The 15,396-nt window shown below is 47.2% G+C and overlaps 1 protein-coding gene across 1 annotated transcript in view; it reads left to right on the top strand.

Annotated features, from left to right (window-relative positions):
• The window catches only part of Gmpr (guanosine monophosphate reductase), a 32,660-nt gene that overhangs the window by 11,934 nt on the left and 5,330 nt on the right, over positions 1-15,396 (top strand). The window contains exons 5-7 of the mRNA XM_090356352.1: positions 8,090-8,171; positions 10,674-10,780; positions 14,421-14,463. Of these exons, the coding sequence (XP_090212478.1) occupies positions 8,090-8,171; positions 10,674-10,780; positions 14,421-14,463 (232 nt within the window). The remainder of the gene's footprint in view (positions 1-8,089; positions 8,172-10,673; positions 10,781-14,420; positions 14,464-15,396) is intronic.

Genomic DNA, 15,396 nt, shown 5'->3' with positions numbered 1-15,396 from the left:
AGGCAGCATTGTGGAAATGTGATAACTAGCCTTCCTCTGTAGAAAATCTTACTTGGTATTGGTGTTGGCTCCTTAAGTTGGCCACATATCATCCAGTTGTGATTTGTTAAACAAAACAAAAAAATAAAAAAGGAGGGGTGTTTTTGTTACAACTTAACAAAGAATGTTATTTGAAGTTGAAACCACGGGGCAGAGTTCTCCATTAACATGTGACACCTAAACCAGATAGTGGAAAATTCAGCTCAAAGATTGGAAATCTGAAGAATGAAGGTTTCATAAAAGTCGATCGTTGATGGCAGATTGGTTGATGGGATGTTGAAGCTAAGATTTTTTCCTTGACTTAGCTCTTTTATGTGAGTGTTTTCCCCCCACCCCCAGTTTTTTTTTTTTTTGCAATAGTTAAAGAGTGTATATTTTTTACTTCCTGGAAAAGTAGCTTTGCAGCTTTGAATGCCCTTCTCTTCACCTTTCAGCATTATAAGGAGGCTGGGAGGAGGAATTACATCTGCCTGTGGGGTTCAGTCTTAACAGGAAGGCAATTCTGAGAGCTGAAGGTAGTTTGCACTCACTCTCTCAGTGTAGTGGAAGAAAGGAGGGAGAATTGTATGTGTCAAGTCAGGCAGCTGTGCCAGGGTTAGAAGTGGGCTAGGAAACAAAGTCCTTTACCCTCTACCTCAGGACATCTGACTTCTTTTTTTTTTAAGTAGTAAGTTTTGTTGAACACTGAAATATAGGAGTTTGTAGTAGTCACGTTCTATTGTGATTATAGAATATCTTAAAAAAAACAAACAACTTCAAGATGGAAACGTGAAGGTTTTGGGTTTCCTACCCTGCTAAAGGCCTGAGGAGCAGAGCATCATGGTAGTAGGAAATGCCCTGCTCACATTATGGCAGCTGGGAAAGAATTGGGATAAGGAGCATAGTCAGACCTTTCAGGTTATACCTCTGGTGACCATCTCCAGCTCATCTATGGGTTAGTCCATTGATGATGCTAACACCCTTGTGATCTAGTCCCCTCCTGGCAGTGCCACCTTTTGGGGACCGACCAGACTTTTGGTACCTGAGCCTTTTGGACACTTGATATCTAAACTCCACCATAGACATCTGTCCCCCACTTCCTGAGATAGAACTTCTAAAGCTCTTGTAGGTAAGGGTTTGGAAGAAATCTTAGGTGTTAATTCTTGGGTTTCTGAGCTCTAGCTCCTGTCTCCCCAGCCCTCACCCCTGGGCATATCTCTTCATCTGCCCACATCCTGTACTAACAGAATAATGATGAGTGTGTTTCCTTGAATCTGTGTACTGGATAGAAACAAACTGAGACACCTATGCTCTGTCCTGTGGGATCTGTGCTATCTCATGACAGGGTCAGATTTTAGTGATAGGGTTCTGGGTCATTTTGGCTTGAGAATTACATAGTAGGTGCATGGGCAAGCCTCCCCCTGCCCACACACATGCATTTTGTTTACTGATATGTTCTGAGTTATGAAAAAGAGATCTTTTTCCCTATTAAAACAAGAACTTCCTGTGTTTCGGGAGCATTATAAATTATCTTTACATTTTTGTGAAAAGCAGGAGCATTACCCTATCCCCTCAGCTCTTTTGCTTTTGTTTTTACTTTGTTTGAACTCGCCTCAAATTTAGGATCTCCTGTCTTCCCGAGTAGTTGGAATTACAGATATGAGGCACAATTCCTGGCACAATTATCATTGATTTACTAAAGAAATCCTAAATGCTGACATTTGTTCTCTATTTTCCCTTTGCTTTTATTTTTTGGTCTTCTGGGAGTACTGGAGTTTGAACTCACAGCCTTGGACTGGGTAGGCAGGTACTCTTCTGCTGTACCATACCTCCAGCCTTGTATTTGGCTGGCTGTTTTTGAAATTGGTGTTCTCAGGCATGCATATGGTATGATCTACCTATTTTTTTATTAAAGAAGTTATCAACATTGATTTTTATATCATATTTCAAATGACATGGTTAACAAACAAGTATTCAAGAAGGGAATCTCTATATACAATCACTGGTACTTAGTTTTTAGAACATAATCAAAATTAGGCTAAGGGTTTATATATCATAGATACATATTAATCTATGTAATAAAACATTATAGAGTCATAAGTTTTTATGTCTATGTAGTTGTGTTTATATTTCCAATACCATGTCCATAGCATTGGGTATGCAAATATTGAGTCCTCGCTCTTGTGATCTACCTATTTTTATATTCCCTGTCATTGCTGCGTGACAGATGCAAGCGATGGTTTCAGAAAGGGTTTTGTGAACTTTTCAGCTCCAGCTGGCTTCAAACCTCCATCCCTTTATGTAGTTTAGGATTTACAGGCAGATACATTGGTGCCTGGCTAGATGTTTGAAATTATTTAAGATCACATCAACATTTAGCAGAAAAGCTGGGATTTGAAGCCTGATCCATCAGAAGGCAAAGTCTACACTGCCCAAGGAGACTTGAACACACCCCGCCTGCCTTGTCATCTCCACTGCTAACCAATTCCCTGCCTCCAATCTCTGGGTGGGGAGGTTGGCCTGTGGGCTTGTGCTGGACCACAAAGCAAAGTTGCTGCTTGTCTATACCCATACCCTAGGCATGAGGTTCTACCTGTCTTCTTCGCCCTCCTCTCCCCAGCCCTTGGTGGCGAGTTTCGGTTGGATCATGTAAATGAGGGGACACAAAGGTGGACTTCCAGGAGAGCTGAAGGTCCAGCTGGGATGGGGTAGCCTATAAATAGCCCTTGGGATTAAAGGCAACTTGTCTGACTCCGTGTGAGTATATAGAAACCTCAGCAAGGACTTGTTGATCAGGACATGTCATTTCTGTCCTTGTTAGAGGGGCCCAGGCGCCCTGCAGCAGTGGTGGAATCCACTTGGCTACATTCACCTCTGTTGGGAATGGCTCAAGAAGTGTAAGTGACACTCTTCCCATTTACACGGTGGCAGGGTGGCTGGTTAGTGACGATCAGAAATCACTATGAAGGACTCAGGTCGGCAATCTCACGGTTTCTTGGTTCCATTTTAGTAAAAGGCGTAATTGTAAAATAGGACATTGAGAACAGAGCGTTAATAAGTAGTCATTAAATAAGTAGCCCGTAAACCCTCCTATACCCAGGAGCCCCCGGCAAACCATGCGTCCTCTTTTGCATCTAGTTGTGCTGTACCTTTTTTTTTTTTTTTTTTTACCCTTAGGTAAGTTGTGGTCCTGTGTGTCTTTTGTATCTGCTTTTACTTGACGGCTTCTTTGTGATTCCCAGTAGCTGGCTTTGTCAGCAGCGCATGTCTCATGTCCCACAATGTGCTGTTTGTAAAGTTGTTAAAACCACTCACATAGTACTTCTTGTAGTCCCTGCAGGTAGCTATCAAAATACCGTCAAACAACAAACCAGTGTTTATTGTTCACGCTTCCTGAGGCCGAAAGTCTAAGGTTGAGGTGTAGGCAGATTCTGGTTCTGGATGTGGTTCTTTACCAGATGATGCCTTCCTGCTGTGCCTGCAACAAGGCCAAAAGGCACAGCAAGAGTCCCTTATCCCGGAGGCATCCTTGCCTGTGTGTGTGTGTGTGTGTGTGTGTGTGTGTGTGTGTGTGTGTGTGTGTGTGTGTGATGGAGGAGTGAACTCAGGGCCTTGCACGTGCTATGCAGGCTCGTTTCCTCTGAACGAATGCCAGAATATAAGCTCTTTTCCTCTGAACTTCTGGGAATGACAGAAGTCAGGATGGCTCCTCACTTTGTGGACTCACATGCCTTCTAATGTCACTTTCCCCACTTGGAAAAAAATGATTAACACAGGACACAGGGAGGCTGCAGAGAGAATATTTGCTGGGTTCGCCTAGAATGCTATCTTGCCTGTCAAATCTTAAGTTCCATGGAGGGGACCGCTCTGCGAACGGAGCCAGAGATGAAGAAGACATAGGGGAGAAATGGGGAGCTGTTTTAAGAAGTGGGAGAATACTGCTCCCTTCACCCCCATAACCTCTGTTGCTCACTCCAAGAGCTGTCCCTGCTGTAGAGTGGGGTGTGCTAAGATGCCTGCTACAGAGCCCTCAGGGCTGGTTAACTCACCCTTGGGGTGAGGAGGCAGGGCCGTGCTGGAAGGAGGGAGGTTGGGTAGGACAGGGTGGGAGTGCTGGTGCCAGTGCAGAGGTGGGTAGGGGTTACTGGGAGGAGGGGATCGTGGAGGAGCTTGAACAGAGTTCCTCCAGTAGTCAGGGCCCCCTTAGCACCTCCAGGGAGGCGTTTCTCTGCTCTTGTTGGTTTCCTGGGCAATGAACAGTAGAAGTTGGCAAGGTAGATGTTTATTCCTAGGCCATTCTTAGCCTGCACTGACCCCTGAAATGAGTGGCTCATTTGGAAGCCTCTGGTACATTTCTGCCCTGAGTTTTGGGGGCATTTAAAAAGGTAATTTCTCTCACAGCACTTGGAGGCATTGTGGGGCTGCATTCACATTTATCCAGTACTGGGGAACTGAAGGATACAGTCTGAATGCAGAGTGGTTACTATGGTCATTGTGACAAGACATTCTCCCTAAGTGCCTGGCAGAAGTGGGCAGCAGTAGGGCTCTGGGTCAGGAAGCCAGGACGATTCATCATTACCATTACCATGTTTTCTTACCAGTCACCTAAGCACCTAACACCAGTCTTCCAGTCTTGCCATAGAAGAGGAAGGGTGTGTGAGGGAGAGGATAATGCAGGGATTTTTCAAGAACTTTTGAACTCTGGGCCTGGGTGCTGTCCCTGAGCTCCTCAGCTCAAGGCTACCACCCTACCCTTTGAGCCAGAGCACCACTTCCTGTTTTTCTGGTGATTAATTGAAGATAAGAGTCTCACGTACCAAGAGTGCCTGGGCTGGTTTTGAACCAAGATCCTCACTCAGATCTCAGCCTCTTGAGTAGATGGGATTATAGGAATGAGCCACTGTGCTCGGCTAAAAACTCGTGTGTGTGTGTGTGTGTGTGTGTGTGTGTGTGTGTGTGTGTGTGTGTACACTGGGGCTTGAACTCAGGGCCTTGGCACTGTTTTTGAGTTGGTTTTTGCTCAAGGCTGGCTCCATACCACTTGAGCACCACTTCTGTTTTTTTTCTGTATATGTGGTACCAAGGAATTGAACCCAGGGCTTCATTTCATGCATGCTAGGCAACACTAGGCCACAGTTTTAGGCCCCGCTTTTTTGGGGGGGGGGGTCAGTCATGGGGCTTAAACTCAGGGCCTGGGCACTGTCTGTGTTTTTGCTCCAGGCTAGCTCTCCACTGCTTTGAGCCACAGCTCTACTTCCGGTTTTCTGGTAGTTCATTGGAGATAAGAGTTTCGTAAACTTTCTGCCCTGGCTGGCTTTGACTGTGATCCTCAGATATCCAGCCTCCTGAGTGGCTAGGATTATTAAGCCGTGAGTACCCAGCTTCAAGAATATTTTTCTTTTTTGCAGAAAAGGATTCTTAAGTATTAAGATATTACTTCTCTGGTAGAAGATACTGTGGCTGAAGGGAAGGAGGGGTAATATCCAGCCATGTGATAAATGACATATGTAGGTGCTGTAGTCCAGGCCTCTCGGCTGAGAAGGGTAACTGGTGTGGGTGCTCTGTCACACTCTGCTGGATTTGGCGGTGGCTGTCCATGGGTCAAATCCAACCCCATTTCCTGCTTCCTGGCAGACCCCTGCTGTTTTCATTCTGTGGAATGTTTTCTCTTGGCAGTGGGCCCCAGTAAAAGCCAGGCAAATGTGGGTGAATGGATGAATACTATGTTTGAATCATGGAAAACTTCTAGAAATGAATAATGGTGATGGCTGTACAACTGTATGACTGTACTTTCTGCCCTTGAGGGATACACTTAAAAATAGTAGGAAATGTTCTTTGAATTTGACCAAAAATATACAAAAAAAAATCCTCAAAATTGGGTGTGTCTTAAGAAGAGGGATTGACATTTCCTGGGGTCACTCAGAGCCCGACACTGGGCTAAGGTCTGGTAGCACTTTCTATAGACACCACTCACAGGTACACTGGTCCCCATTTTATGGCAGGACAAGCTGAGCTTCAGAGTTAACGTGACTTGCTCATAACTGCCCAGGAGAAGGGGGCCACATTCCATCCTGTGTTTCTGTGAGCTTTATTGATTATAGATAAGGGGGCCTAAATGGAAGCTGGGAACATTTTTAAGACTCCCCCCTCCTCTCCTTCCCTCCCCTTCCTCCTTCTCTGGTGGAGTTACTATCACATTATAGTTGATCAATAACAAATTTATTTCTTATAGTTAGAGGAGCTAGAAGTCAAGTTGAAGGCCAGCTAGGTGTTTGATGAGACTTACTGCCTGGTTCAAAGTTGTCTGTTTTTTCTTGTGTACTCACATGGTCAAAGAAATGGGGAAAGCTCTTGCTTGAGCCATATTTGCATGTGTATTGTATGTGTGTGTGGGTGTGTGTTCATATGAGCACACACCTATGTGTATGTCTGTCCTGGGACTTGAACTCATGATGTATCATAAATCTCCATCCTTATTTATGATCTCATTGGGAGCATCTTAGAATCAATGAGTCAAAGCATATGCATATTTTTTTTGCATTTCTTTTCTGTAGACAAATTGCCTTCCAGGAAAAGCTTCGCCAAAAATAGACTCTTGCTGCTGGTAGAATGTCTATCTGATGTTTTGTCTTTCTGTGTTTATTGTTTACAATTACTGATCATTTGTTAAGTGACAAGCAGGCCAGCATTGGTTGCTTAATTTTGTTCATTATTGAGACTGGACATATGCCCCGTTTTCCTAAATCTTTTCTTTCTTGTATTGTTTGTATCTTTTGGAAATTACTCTGAGAGGTGTCAGTGTTTTGCTAATGGATTCATATGAGGGTGTGGGTGGGTGTAGGTGTGCACAATATGTTTATGTGTGCTGGTACTGGGGTTTGAACTCAAGGCTTTGTGCTTTTACTTAGCTCTTTTGCTAAAGAATGGTGCTGTTCGTTCCTGCTTTCTCCTGCTGTTTGGCTATAAGAAACTTGGAGTTTTGTTTGCCTATCTAGTTTTGAACTTGGATCTTGAATAGCTAGGATTACAGGCAGAGCTGCTTCCCAGTCTGTTGTGGTGAGGGTTGGAACCCTTTTTCATAATAGCATATATTTTTCTTTACCTGGTTATTTGTTAATTGTATGAATGTGTGTGTTCATGTGCTTGCAATTATTTTTTTATGTAGACTTGTCATTTGCCCTTATGTTGTTGAAGGTATTCCGAGTTTTCTTTTGGATTTGGGGAGTCCTTTGAGACAGCCCTCTTGTGGGGTGGTCCTTTTCCATTGTCAGCTGGTGTTTGTATTGAGGTAGCCCTTAAACCTATGTAGGAAGTTCAAGTCAACTTTGTCTCAGTTTAAAAAAAAAACCCAAAATTGATTTTTACTATTGTAAGTAGTTATACAAAAGAATTGCCATTCAACAAAGCAGTTTATGAACACAGTGCTCTTGGTCCATATCACCCCTCCCATTCTTCCCACCCCTCTCCTCGCTTCTCTTAATTTTGTAAGATATTTTCTGACTGTATCTGCCCTTCCACTTCTTCTCTGCACATATCTCTCCCCCTCCTCTCAGCCCCACTTGTCACCTTTTGAGTACCTGTTCCCCTGTATTCATTTTGTTGGGCTATGAGTTAGCCTAAGGAATTACACCATTCAAATTCTCCATGCAAGTATCCTGTATGAGTTAAAGAATCCACAGGGCAGAAAATTGTAATAAAAGGGTTATTTTAATGTTCTAGACTCTTATTTCCAACCCGTATGCATGGTTCTGATGGGTTGATACTGCTACTTTCTGGCTTGTGGGTGTATAGTTAGTATTGAAGCTTTGTGTTTTGTGGAGGAGCATGTGTCAAAGGCAGGAGGTGTCTAAAGAATCACCTGCCCTTTCATACCTAGCTGTAAACCCAGTCCCAGGGCAGGATACTTGGATATTTTCTCATCTGGGAGAGGTGTTTCCTTGGAAGCATTTTCTTTTCAGTGATAAGGACTTGGGTTCAGTGTTTTTGGTAGTCCCTCTGTGGGACATGGATATCCTGGCTTTGAGGTGTGAAGTTGCATTCACGATCATGGTCTATGTTCTTTCTGCCCCAGGCGGGGAATGTGGTGACGGGAGAGATGGTGGAAGAGCTCATCCTTTCTGGAGCTGATATCATCAAAGTGGGAGTTGGTCCAGGTAAGGCCCATCGGAGCAAGACAGGGGCTTGGGAGGACCAGAGATGGCCAGAGGGGGACTCATGAGAGCCTCAACTGTGCCATCAAGCATATTTCTAATAGAAAACAACACAGAGCTTCTGAACAGAACTCCTGAGAGAGCATTGAGCTGGTTGGCCTGGTTAGGATAACCTGAGTCCAAGGTTAATGTTAATAAATGCTGGTTTCAGGTTTGCTAATGGTCCATACACCTCTTCCTGAGAGGAGGGGGAAGGCTGAAGAATCAGTGAGCACACCACCAGTGACTCGAGTTCATGTGACTCTTTGAGAGACCCCCCCACCCCCCACAAAACCCACATACAGCATTAGGAAAAGGAGTCATTTTTTTTGGCATCGCTTGTTGGGAAACCGAGGCAGGAGGGTAGTAGACTAAAGAAAGAGTAGAAAATGATATCAAAAGACTGAATCAACTCTAAAGGAGAGTTGAAGGGGGCCTCCATGATGACCTGAGGATAATTGGGAGACACGAGGCTTGGTGAATGTGGGCTGGGGTGGAGGGGCTTGAGGCTCATGGTTGGGGGAAGGGGGGATGAGGGTTCAAAGAGTCTTCCAAGCTTATGGCACAGGTCTGGCAGGTCCAGGAATCTATTATTTAAATCCCCTTCCTCATATCCTAAGAATTCAGGCACCTGTTACCTGGGGGCGGGGAAGTGGAATTGGGGCTACAAGACTGAGTTGAAGGATTTTTTGGAAGGTTCCCTGGGAGAAAGGTAGCTAGTACGCCATGCCTGGAGTACAATACTGAGCCATGAGGACAAAGCAGATTCCCCTCACCCCTACCCTGCCCCAAGCACTGCCAGTGGGATCCCACCTGTGGAGCCATACATACATCTGTCCTTGACTCAGGACTTGGGCTGTTATCACCATTGACACTCCTCACCAGCAAGATTTCGCCCATGCTGGAGGCATGAAAGCGCCTGCCTAGCAAATGGGAGGCCTAATGTTAGTCCCCCATCAACAACAGAGGTTAAAGGAGTATTTTCCACCAAATACGCTAGCCAAAATAGGAAGCAGACCATAGCCAATGGGAGGAGACGGGGGGAATGCTAGTGGAGGCAGAGGACCCGCTGGGTTGTGACTGAGCAGAGAAAGAGTCTGTATGCAAGGAATATTGAGGACCAGCCTGTGGCATGATGAAATAGCCAAGCTTTCAGCACGCAGGGAGATTTCCAGTTGCACTGTTGTTGGTGGTTCTCACAGTATACTCACTTGAGGCCATTTCTAACCAATTCTGGGCAAGAAGAATGGCAACTTGGGCCTGCAGTGGACATCAGAGGACACAGGAGGAGCCGAGGGAGTGGTAGAGCAATGGTGGCGGGACCTGATGTCACTCAATCTGGAGTCCATGCATTCTCCTCTCAGTCCTATTTATAGTGACCTTAATGTGTGCCAGGCTCTGTTCTTGGCCTTGTGTAAATGGGTAGTAAATGTCCATGAGCTTACCATCCAGCTGGGAAAACAGATACAGCATTACAGGAATAATTGCTTAAATACTTCTAGAAAGAAATGCTGTGACAACAGCTTCCCTGGGGCTGTGACATTTAAGAGGAAGCCTGAAAGATGAGAACTTTGTGGCTGGATAAAGGGGGCTTATTACAGGGGGGACTGTTAGAGAGGGAGAGAGGGAGGGAGAAGGGGAAGAAGGGAGGGAGAAAGGAAGGGACGGGTATTTGCTAAGCAGCAGGTTGAGATGAGCTGGTGAGAGAGGAGACGGGGTGCAGGTAGAGCTTGATCTAGCTGATTTGAGTAAAGCATGAGGGTGTCTCTTTCTAGAGGATGGGAAACACTGATGATGTTTATATCTTCCAGACTTAACTGGGAGAAAACACTCCAAATAAGGCTTGCCGGGGAAGGAAGGTGCTAAGTCAGGAAGGCATCCAGATGCTGCTTGGACATATTGAAAAGTGAGATCTCACCCAGTTGGAAACTTGAGGCAGAAAGGACTAGATGTAAGGTGGACTGCGGATCAAGAATGAGAAATGGCTGAGTGACTTTGGGGACAGAGTTGACACAGGAGGGAGGACAGAGTAATTCACTTGAGCTGGCTCCTCCTCAGCATTTGCTATAGGCAAGGCCTCGGCCAAGCCATTCTGGCATTTTCATCGTGACTACAGCCTTAGAGGTGGTGTTGGCTTTTCTGTCTCACAGGCAAGGCTGGGAGGTTGGAGTGCAAGAGTTGAAGGAGAAGAAGCCACAGCAGACTGTGGATTCTGGGTGACCCCTAGAAGGGGACTGGGGTGCAGGAAGACTGAGGATGGAGGAGGTAGCTGATGCCACAGGGGGCGGTGGGCATTGACAGTGAAAGCGTCTGAGAACTAAAGGCACACAGGGCCAGCTTGGTGTGGTGATAGGCCTCCTGGGCCGTGGAAAGGTTACTTCATCACTGGAGTGGGGCCTTGGGAATGTTGACTGGCCTCGTGGTGTGTTCCAGGCCATGGTGTGAAACCATCTCTTCCTCTGCTAGGTTCGGTTTGCACCACCCGCACCAAGACCGGGGTGGGCTACCCCCAGCTGAGCGCTGTGATCGAGTGCGCAGACTCTGCCCACGGCCTCAAGGGCCACATCATCTCCGTGAGTCTTGGGGGCTGAGGTGGGACAGGGGCACAGTGCAGTCACAGTGACACCCCACAGAGACCACTGCCACCCATACCTTCTGCTGTGAGGGTGGCCGGTCCTGGGATTGGTGACAGTAGTGGGAGGCCGATGGACTATCGGGGTTCTATACGCAGTTCTGGGGTTCCAGGGAGCCTGGGGAGGGTTGTTGGGGTGGTTGTAACAAAGTTCCCAGGCTGAACACCAAGGCACAGGCTAGAAACTCGCAGCAGGCCATGGCAGGGCTGCAGGAAGGAGCTGTGCCAGCCCCTTTCCTACTCCCTGTTGCGTGTGCAGCCTGTGGCAGCCAAGCCATAGGCATAGGCCTGACACGTGCACCCATGTGTGACTGCAGTCCCCCTTGTTAGATGACTGTGGTCTCGTCTCATTGGATCCATTCTATTCCAGGCTTAACAAATTCCATCTGCAACAACCAAAAGTCACAATCTAAGATAGAAAAAATGGCCATGTGAAAGGGAATGTGGGGCCTAGGGGATAGTCTCACCTGTACGAGGTCTTTCAGATCTCGGGAATCAGGACAGACTTTCTAGGGTAAATGATAGCATGGCAGATGGAAAGGAAGCAGGAATTGAGAAGCACCTCAGTGTGGAGATAGCCACACCCAAGTGTGGACAAGAACTGGGGCCTTCTCCTAGAGGCATGGGGGAGCCGTGGGAGAGGGCCAAGCAGGGCAGCACCCAGTGTGTGGGCTTATTTTTGAGAAACATGAAATGGGCTTCCCTGGTGGAGCAGGGGGAAGAAGGGAGGTGATTTGGGCTGTGTTTCACAGCCATCCACAGTTCCAGCAGCTGTTTGAGGAGGCCATTAGGCAAGTCTCGGCCATGGTGAGATGTTTGAAGGGGCTGGGGACAGGGAGAGGGAGGCACCACAGGTTCCCATGGGTTTCAAGGTGCTTGGGAGACATTGAATAGTCAGCCCCCAGGTCATGGAAGCCTTCAGTGGAGGACATGGGGGTGACGCCGAGTCCAAGAGTGACCTCAGAGGCACCTGTAGCAGCAAGCCAGAGAGGGAGTGCCTGGCAGGCTGCCAGCAGCTGGTTGAAGACCCGTGAGGGCAGGCCCAGGGAAGAGAGGAGGCAAGTACTGGCACACACTGTTCTGGCAGAAGCTCTCAGAAGGATGATGCCAAGGACACCAGCCATGACACGACCTCCACCTAATATCAGTGGGTTTTTGTTTGTTTTGTTTTGTTTTGTTTGGGGTTTTTTGGCAGTATTGAGTTTGGAACTCAGGGTCTTGAGCTTTGCTGGTCTGATGCCATTTCACTGAGCCACACCTAAAATCTGTGCTTTTACTGTGTCCAGTCCTGGGACTTAAACTCAAGGCCTGGGAGCTGCACCTGAACTCATACTATTTTCTCAAGACTGGTGCTCTACTACTCGATCCATAGTTCCACTTCTGCCTTTTTGGTAGTTAACTGGAGGCTAGGGTCTCATGGACTTCCCTATCTGGGCCAGCTTTGAACCTGGAGCCTCTGATCTCAGGCCCCAGTGACTAGGATTACAGGTTTGAGCCAGCAGCATGGGCTCTCAGCCAGTGTTTTTATGTACACGGAGTCCCTGGGGTTGGTTCCATGACCCACGATGAGAGCCTCCAAGTGGCATAGCACTTGTACACCTTCTCCACATATTTTAAGGCCTCTCTAGGTATATATATATTTTTAACACCACAAGGCGTCCTGTGAAGCTGGCTTGCTTGGTCCCCACTGTTCATTTCACAGTGCATATACGAGCAGCCGTCGGGTGACACTATGACAGTTTCTTTTCTGTAGCCCATCATGTACTCATACTAACGGTGGTTGGTCATGAAAGGAGATAGGATTTTTGTTTAGTCCCAGTCTGCCCCAAATCCCATGGGAGCCTCAGAACACTCCTCCTAACCCTCCTTCCCCCACAATCCCCATGAGATGCCTGTGGCAGGGGTCAGTTTTACATGAGAGCACAAATATTTCCAAGACACACTGTCAGGGACTTATATTTAATGGGTACCTGTGTTTATCTCCTTGAGGTTTTGATTGAAGTTGCTATGATCCTGTTGTACAGAGTCAGTTTTAAAAGAGAAAAGCACCTAGAAAATGAATTTGCAGGGCAAGTGAAGGACAGATGGAGGTTGCCCTTTTGAAAGAGAAAATAAACAAGCGTGCAGGAGCTAGGAAATGGTGACGAGGTGTCTGGGCTCGGCCCTGTTGCTGTCTTCATGTGGAGGCTTGCTTAGATACCTTGTATGGAGAGCCTGCCTCCCGTCAATTATACCTCTAGGCCTGTGGAGGTAAGAGGAGCCATACCAAAACAGAACACTCATCTGAGCAAATAGTCCCAGCCAGAGAATGTTTATAACTCACAAGAGCAAGCCTTCAGTGCCTCTTCTTTGATCAGAACTCCAAGGAAGCAATAAAGCAGCTTTGAGCTCTGACTCCCAGTATGACAGGCCTAATAAGCTGCTAGAAAAGGCCGGAGCCACAGAGGCCCGTGTTCCCATTAGGGGACAGAACACCTTTGAAAAAAAAAAAGGGTTCCTTCCAGAGCCCAGCGTGGAGATGCATGCCTGTAATCCCAGCATTTGGGAGGCTGGAGCAGGAAGATAGTTTGAAGCCAGCCTAGACTATATATTCTTTTGCTGAAAATCCAAACCAAGCACCCCAGGTTCACCCCAGTTCTCTGTAGACACTCTCCAGATCCAGAGTAATGGGATTTGTCTTACAAACTGTCACCCACGGTAGCCTGCATGGCCAGTGTTCTGTTCATCCCCTAAATGTTCCTGGTCCCCCTTTTTGGGGACAGGCACTCCCCGTCAGAGAGACCCATACCAAGCGGTGGGCTCTGTTGCTGTCCCCTTGCTCTGAGGATATTCTGAATGTCTAGCTGCCAGTCCAAAATGCTGTCACCTTCCTCTTCCTCCTTGCCCTTCCCTCAGGCTGCCCTGGGAATGGCAGGGAGCAGACGGGATATATTGGGTCTCTTGGTGAGGAAACAAGGAGTTGCATGTAGCAGAACTGGGTGGCTGGTGTGTAATGTACTCCTCCCCCTCCAGGTGAAACCATGCTGCAGCCCAGGGCACCAGTTTCCACCTCTCTGCCTGAGCAGGAGGCAGACAGCACAGGTTGTCAGGGACAGTGGTAGCCTTCCAAAGCAACAAGATACAGTACACAAAGCACAGAAGACACATGGGGTGTCTGTAAGATGAAGTAACTGTCATTTCTTCAGCTCTCAACATTCTCCAGCCCTCTGTACTAAATAAACCTCATTTTCTACCTGGCAGGGAGGGAAAAGGAAGTGGCCCAAATAAGCCAGGATGGCAGGATGGTCTGGCACAGTATGGTGCTCAGCCCCTCCCCCCACCTGGGCTCAGCTGCTGATGTTGCTGCCTTCCCAGACAGGCTGCCTGAGCTTGGGGAGGGGCGGGGCGGTGCCAGCTCTGATACACGCAGGTAACTGGACAGGGCTTGGGGCATGGAAAGTGGACTCCAGGAGAATGACTGAAGCCAGAAGCAGCTATTTGGGCCAGGTCTTTGGCTGGGGCAGGATGATGGAAATTCCCAGTCACTGCATCCCAGGGAGAGAAGCTCTGACATTGATACCCTGTTCTTGTTCTTTTCCAAGGATGGTGGTTGCACATGTCCAGGAGATGTCGCCAAAGCCTTTGGTAAGGAAAAGGATGAGGGAGGAAAGGAAGGAAGGTGGGTTTAGGCTGGATGGAAAGAGGAAGGAGGGGGACCTGCGAGTAGTTCTGAGCCTGTGAAGTTTTCTCTCCATGACCTGCATTCCCAGTTGGCCAAGATCCTGGCTCCTGTTTGGTTCTGTGGAAGGGAGACCTGGGGTGACCTTCTGAATGCCGGGAATGATCTCTTCACTGGGAAAGTCTGTGGCAGAGGCGAGTGCCAGGTCTGATGTGGAGATACCACAGGATGTTCTCTGGATCGATCTGGAGAAAATCCCAAGGCAAGGAAGGAATCCCTTGCTCTGTTTTTCTTGCCTGAGGCTAGGAGCTTGCTTCCCACTAGGGGGCAACAGTGCCCACTGTAGTTCTGCACCTCAGTGCAAGAGCACTTACACTGGCTGCTTCCCTTTGCACACCATTCATAAGTCAGAGCCCGCTGCAAGGATGGAGGCTTTACTACGTCTCCTGTGGTGACAGGGGGCTGAGACCAGGTTCTCTATTCTCATTCTTTCCTGATGCTAACAATTTCTTTTCTTATGATAGGAAACTTAAAAAAATTGTTTTTGTTTTCTGAACAAGCACTCTGATAGAGAATGCCCTTAACAGAAAGATTTTTTTTTTTAGCAGCCAGTCATAAAAATTGGAAAGAATCGCAGTTTAACCATAGATTTTAGTGTGAAAGGATATATACAGAGTCTGTTTCAGCTTTTCCTTTTTTCTTTCTTTCCTTTTTTTTTTTTTTTTTTTTTTTGCCAGGCTTGAACTAGGGCATGAGCACTGTTCTTGGGTTTTCTCAAGGCTAGAGCTCTACCACTTGAGCCACAGCACACTCCTGGCTTTTTTCTAAGTATGTGGTACCGAGGAATCAAACCCAGGTCTTAGTGCATGCTAGGCAAGCACTCTACCACTAGGCCAGAC

This window comes from Megascapheus bottae, chromosome 22 (assembly GCF_031878675.1).
Source record: "Megascapheus bottae isolate mThoBot1 chromosome 22, mThoBot2.hap1, whole genome shotgun sequence".
Taxonomy (NCBI): domain Eukaryota; kingdom Metazoa; phylum Chordata; class Mammalia; order Rodentia; family Geomyidae; genus Megascapheus; species Megascapheus bottae.
This window is presented reverse-complemented; position numbering and strand designations above follow the sequence as displayed.